At 40.3% G+C, this 6,890-nt stretch overlaps 1 protein-coding gene across 1 annotated transcript; it reads left to right on the forward strand.

Annotated features, from left to right (window-relative positions):
- Positions 1-416: 416 nt before the first annotated feature.
- LOC124129901 (CST complex subunit TEN1-like) lies at positions 417-6,096 on the forward strand. Its single transcript, XM_046493256.2, has 2 exons — positions 417-538; positions 5,040-6,096. Exons 1-2 carry the CDS (start codon positions 423-425, stop codon positions 5,314-5,316), a joined length of 393 nt encoding a protein of 130 aa, XP_046349212.2. The 5' UTR covers positions 417-422; the 3' UTR covers positions 5,317-6,096.
- The last annotated feature ends 794 nt before the right edge of the window (positions 6,097-6,890 follow it).

Raw genomic sequence — 6,890 nt, forward strand, 5'->3', positions numbered from 1 at the left:
TTCATCAAAGCATTGACCCTCATCTGACATATGGAAGATATATTGATAATTGGTGGCCATATTGGATTATGCAAAATAGACATATTTCCCAAACTAGGATTGCGTGGGACTTTTGGTATGTTGGTTTCGGGACCTAGTAGAAATGCATTGTGGTAAAATACATTCTGTTGCAATTTGTTCCAAGTGAAACCTTATTTTGCCTGGACTATATGTGTCTTTTAGACTTTCAGTGCGACGTTTCTTTTTTTTAATGTTTAGATATATTTCAATTTGACCTACACATGCTGTGATGAACACACAGAGTACACAAACGAATATGGAATAGGCCACTTATATGTATAATGTAAAGTATTATTTATTTGGACTCGGTATTCCTTGTTCGCAGAAACATTGAGTCCCAGTTTTATAGAAACTGAGGAAGAATGGCGGCGCGAAATTTGCCATCTCATGGCGAACCTCTTGTCATCGATGAAATATTCCAACGATTATCATCTGATATTGCATCGATTGATGGAAAATCGGCAAGAATTGTTGGGAGGTATTTCTACAGACGTTATTCATCAATACTGACTTGTGATGTTATTTTTAGCCGTGTATGTTCACAAGGGTAGATACTGAGACCTGTGCGTGTGAACAGGTGAAAGGCCGAGGTTTGATATTAATAACATTCCGATGTTTCACATAGGCTCGCCACACACTAGCGAAGTGATGACTTAGCATTACACCACTGGTATATCACGTGAGTTGACGTCCATGTTTGTAGGCAGCTCATAAACATGATAAACGCACTTACTCGGAAATGAAAACAGTATGGTCGAGTATCGTAAATTCGTGAGTACCATAAGTTCGTGACGTGTTTTCACACGCAATTTACGCGTATTGAGAACGTGAAATGCGTCGAAATCATACGACGAACAGGTTTTACCTTGGTGAGGTGAGGTGAAATAGGGTTTAACGTCGCGTCCACTTATATAGCGACGTGTGTGTGTGTGTGTATGTGGCTGCTTGTACTAGTCCGGACTGATGCCGATTTATAGTGCTAGCCCACTGAGATACCATGCCGCAGTTAACATGAATACCCCAGTCAGACACAGTCTACTGACTCCGAGCCGACCAGTCCTTGTTTTAGCCCCTTAATGCATAGCACCAGAAAGGGTAACAATAAGTACCATCTTTTAACGTCTTTTGGTATGACGCGGCAGGGGATCGAACCCTGGACCTTCCACTCTCTGGGCGTACGCTCTGCCGCTATACCACGGAGGCGGTCGGTATTACCTTGGCTTAGCTTAAAAAAAATGATTAATTCTTAGGGTTCTTGCAGGTGTAGCGGCCATAAAATTTCCGAGTCCCGTGATGGGATTCGAACCACGGACCTTCTGATCCGAGGTCGGACGCCTTGTCCACATGACCAAAGAGGTTAACCCCGTCAGCAAGCTGACAAGGTAAGGATGTCATCTGTGGGATGACTCCACGCCCTGCTACATACTCCCCCGTCAACAGAAGGCACGTCCCGGGCCGCATAGTAGGGTACTGAGGCTTATTTTGCTCAAATTTAATATGAACGTGCTCAGCCCCACGTTGGGCGCCAATGTAGCGGCCATAAAATTTCCGAGTCCCGTGATGGGATTCGAACCACGGACCTTCTGATCCGAGGTCGGACGCCTTGTCCTCATGACCAAAGAGGTTAACCCCGTCAGCAAGCTGACAAGGTAAGGATGTCATCTGTGGGATGACTCCACGCCCTGCTACACAGGCAATATGAGGACCCTGTAAAGTAATGCTGAAGGGGTCATTGCTGGCAGATATATATACCCTAGGTAGGTCTCTATATGCTTAAGTATACTACACAGTGTTAGCGTTTATGGCGTCCCATATAGAAAAATAGGCACTGAAAAAAAATAGGACTCAAATAAAGCAACACACACACGTCCCTTTATGCATTTTTCATTTTGAAAAAGGTTTACTTCACACATAACTTATTGTTGTTTTGTTTTGAGTTTTTCTCGCTCCCAAAACCCATGTGATAATGTGTATCCAATATTCGCTGGGTTCCAGTGCTAGCCAGATTTCGTTCTGACCGCGGGAAACTGAAAGGTATCCGATGACATTGCTCTTCCATGTCGTGTTCGTAATGGCATCGCTGATTGGTTTACAAATCGGAAATAGAAACGTAATCCAATCACAGACCTTGTTAACAGTATTTTGTCAATGTCAAGGACTAAAGTCAAAATGACATCACAGACACTTTGTCAAAAGAAAAATAGGTTTGAAGAAAGTTGGCTTGAATAGCCAATGTACCCTTCAGCGGTAGAAACTAACATTTTTAGTCCACAAGTCTTTATAATGATAACATATAGCAAGACTCTTACAAATGGCAAATTTCTACTAGTCCTTATGATACCTTAACTATTGGGCACTTTGGCAAGGACTACAGACTATTGCCAATTTCTAACGCTGCCCTTTAACACTGTAGGCCGGTACATCGGCCAAAAAACCTGGAGTCCCCAGACACTGCAGGCCAGTAGACCGGCCAAGCCGTAGTCACATCAAAATAGAGGGTATATAATTTTATGAACCTGCCTGTCATATCATTCATTTATTAAATCTATCACATTTCACAATGTCTGAAGCACGTGTTCCATTTCAGTTTATCCTTTTTTATCGATAGATTAAAAATTATTCACTATTTCCCCAATGTTATTGAAAAAAGATTCTCGGACACACACTTCGACAGCTGGTCCACATATAACATGTCAAAGAGCAAAACAAAAACTTTTTAAGCAAATCTTTAATTTATTATACAAAGTAATAAATAAAATCAACACAAACATATCTAAAGTTGTTAAATGAGGATGGTACCCATAATTGCTGTAATTTGATTGACAGCCTTAGGTCATGTGCTCTAGTTTGACCAATCACCACCCTTGTAGCAAATTTCAGCTCTTGGTGAGGTTAGTGTAAGGGTGTGTTGCAAGTGATGTACAGTGATTCGCCTCACGACAGTGTGCTTACTTTCAGCCGCTGGCTGAGGTCACTTCGTTCTCAAACCAAAAGGCCATTGACTTTGACTGTTGAACAAGAAATTATTGACTGGATCAAAGGGGAAATGAGCTAAGGTAGCTAACACCTCATCATCCTCAGTCTGCTCCACATCTTCAAAGTAAGAGCCTCTTCTGTAACGCTCTTCATAACGTCAAGGCAACCAAGCAGTAGTTGCGCTGCCATTTTGAAAGCGTGCAGGTGCTTAGACCAGTTGCAGACCCCGGGTTGAGCAATTAATTTGCTTTCTCTCAGCAATTCGTGGCTTGCAACGCCTCCTAGATGTAAAAAATAAGATTTCTTATATGAAGCTTCGAAAACAGACGTATTTCTTCATGTTACTGAGCGGACAGTCGCTGTTATCTGGAATTTGGTGATGACAGATACTATTAACAATTCTTTTGAAAATAATTTCCCAATCACATAAACAATGAAAATATTTTGAAAAAAAAGGTTAGTGGGTTTTATGAATTTTTACATTTGACAAAAATCGTCAAATTTTCGCTTCCTTTGGTCATTAGTCTCGACGTTTGGATTGTGTTAGCTTACATTTTTTTATTTACAACTTACTTAATTAAGTTGAAAATGCTTTATTCAAATCATGTGATAAACATAACTTTCATATGTATAAACAGTAGGATTAGACCTTTAAATGGTGTATAGCATGTAATTGCAAAGACGTTTTACTACGTTTTAACATTTAGTCTGTGAAATCTTATATTGCACAATACCCTTCTCGACTATAATAATTAAAAAAATAATTTTCCCTATGTAGATTTCCTAGCTAGAGCTGGCTAGACTTGCTTTTGTATAGGTTTCTAGATTGGTGTTTTGTTTTTTCATAAAATAAATATATTCCACAGGACTAATGTTTTACAAGCAGATATTTTCCTTGATAAAATGTTGGCTTCATCTACCACACATGAGTCTCTGGGAACTTGGTGTCACAGCAGTTAAAGCTTCTGTGGCTGAAGGGTGTTAAGAGTCAAGAGTCAAGTGGCTAATCTATGAAGATATAAAGATGTTTTGTGTACACACATAAAAACTGACACTTAAAGAATTTAACCACACACTTATTTATGCTCAGAATGGCCTAAAGTTCACAATTTGAGGTCCACATTTAACATAATTTCTTGCAGTGCATGCCACCAAACCCCCCTAAATAGCTTCGTGGCTAATGCTTCCAAGGGGACCCCATTATTTTGGAGAACAATGCAAACACTGTCTGTATAGTCTGGAAGGTAAGTTAAGGTAACGACGTTTACTACAATATCTGAAAAACTATTAGACCTACTCCAGTCAAAGTTGGTATGAGATTATTAAACATTCATACATTACTGGATATTACATTTAAAGACAATCGGTGCATGAATAAAAAATCTGTCTATTTAGCTATCACTATATTTCATCAACAAGCAGACCTGTTCGTCACGGGTGGAACGAGCATTCATTGTAACAGCCATCTGCATAATGCTACCCCTGCGTCACAGGGCCATATGACACAGTTGAACCAATCAACTCAACTCGAAGGGGTGCACGGGGGCAACGGGTGGCCCAGTCGTCTAAGGCGCCGCGATTCGCTGTGCAGAGTTGCGTCCCTTCGGCACGTCAGAAACCTATGATTGTGGGTTCGAATCCCGGTTCGCCCCGATTATGTTTCTAGGTTTGTCAGCACCATACCCGTGCTCATGAGTTTCACCAAAGTGGTAAACGTCTGAGACCTGCATCACTTCGGGCTTTCCTCCCACATTAAGCTGACACACCGCAATATAACTGAAATAGTGTTAAAAGGGGCGTTAAACCCAACTCACTCATGGGAATCACGCACGCAAGAATACAGTGTTATGACTGTTTAATAATCTCATACCAACTTTGACTGGAGTAGGTCCAATAGTTTTTCAGACATTGTAGTAAACGTCGGTACCTTAAATTACCTTCCAGACTATACAATCCAACAAGGTCGTTATTGAAGTGACTGAGCCTCCATGGTTTTCTTTCAGACTAGAGGAGCACAATATCCACACCTGCACAGCACAAGTGGTGGACTCCAACAACCGACGACCGCTCACCATTGACACCAGGCTTGTGGAACCATTCAATGCCAAGATCGGCTCTCTGTTTCAGTTCATTGGTGAATTAGACTGTGCTTCAAACACTAATGTAACTCTCAAAGCCAGAGTGGTTCGTTGTGTGGATGGGTTGGACATGAAAATGTACCAGAAAGCCTTGGTGGCACAGAGACCATACTTGGTCTCCAGGAAGGAAGACTACAGTTAGTGGGCAGAAAGTGTTACGATGGGATGTGATACGATTCATATCACACAGACAATACTTGGCCTCCAGGAAGGAAGACTGCAGTTAGTGGGCAGAAAGTGTTACAATGGGATGTGATACGATTCATATCACACAGACAATACTTGGCCTCCAGGAAGGAAGACTGCAGTTAGTGGGCAGAAAGTGTTACAATGGGATGTGTTACGATTCATATCACACAGACAATACTTGGCCTCCAGGAAGGAAGACTGCAGTTAGTGGGCAGAAAGTGTTACGATGGGATGTGATACGATTCATATTACACAGACAATACTTGGCCTCCAGGAAGGAAGACTACAGTTAGTGGGCAGAAAGTGTTACAATGGGATGTGATACGATTCATATCACACAGACAATACTTGGCCTCCAGGAAGGAAGACCACACAGACTGCAGTTAGTGGGCAGAAAGTGTTACGATGGGATGTGATACGATTCATATCACACAGACAATACTTGGCCTCCAGGAAGGAAGACTACAGTTAGTGGGCAGAAAGTGTTACGATGGGATGTGATACGATTCATATCACACAGACAATACTTGGCCTCCAGGAAGTGAGCAGAAAATGTGAGCAAGAAGGGAAGAAGCTACAAGTCAGTTAGATGGCAAAGAGAAACTCAGGGTTTGAAATTCCTAATATGTAATAGTATGGTTATATCAGAATGGCATGGTTAATTGGTTACATCATAATGGCATGGGTAAAATCTGTTTCCTGACCATGAAGGGCACACTGAGAAATTATATTTTAAAAAAACACCTTGTCTGATATTTATTATATAAAGTCATCGATAAGGGGAGCCAGGGTTTTTTTAAACTTGGTTGTAAATCTGCTGACACAAACATATTGAAATGTTGAAAAAACAAAAATGGAAAGCAGATATTTTTCATTTTCAACCGACCATGTTTAAAAAATATCATTTACTGTCACAACCAGTATAAATAAATTATTTAAAATTTATCTTAAAATTCCTTCCCCCATTTTTGCCCCTTTTACTTCTTTCCTACCTACTCACCATTTTGAGGAAATTCAAAAAGATATTTGAAAACAGATTTTCTATTCGACCTACCAACATCATAATTCTTTTGCCAAAAAGCTGTAATTCCCCCCAAATGCCTAAGTGTACCTTCGCACAAGTAGTCAGGACCATCTCATGGCAAATGAGGAACATGAATGTTCCTAAATAAGCATGTTTTTCAGATGGATAATAGACCAGTTATTCAATGTGGTTGAGAGGAAGTGATGTTGCATGTTTCGTTTCATGCTTATTATTCAAGTTTATTTTTACAAGGCAGGCCTCAAAGTTGCGACCTGAATTTCAATTTGTCTACTGTCTTAAATTCAGAGGTAGTCAAATGACTACCTTGAAAAGGTACTAATTGGTACTAATTGTACTCGCAAACAATTCCTCCTAAAGTCAACAATGAACCGAAATACATAAATATTTCTTCTCTCTTTTTTTTCAGGAAAATCTGCTCTCATCCCTGATAAATGTTAATGTAATTAGTATTTTATTTCAGTTGAAAATGCTCATTGGATAAG

The sequence above is a fragment of the Haliotis rufescens genome, unplaced genomic scaffold, assembly GCF_023055435.1.
Source record: "Haliotis rufescens isolate VD_foot unplaced genomic scaffold, xgHalRufe1.0.p SCAF_34, whole genome shotgun sequence".
Classification (NCBI taxonomy): Eukaryota; Metazoa; Mollusca; class Gastropoda; order Lepetellida; family Haliotidae; genus Haliotis; species Haliotis rufescens.

Coding starts and splice junctions, on each gene's coding strand:
- LOC124129901 (XM_046493256.2), top strand. CDS start 423: ATGGCGGCGCGAAATTTGCCATCTCATGGCGAACCTCTTGTCATCGAT. Junction 539..5,039: donor TCGGCAAGAATTGTTGGGAG/GTATTTCTACAG, acceptor GTTTTCTTTCAG/ACTAGAGGAGCACAATATCC.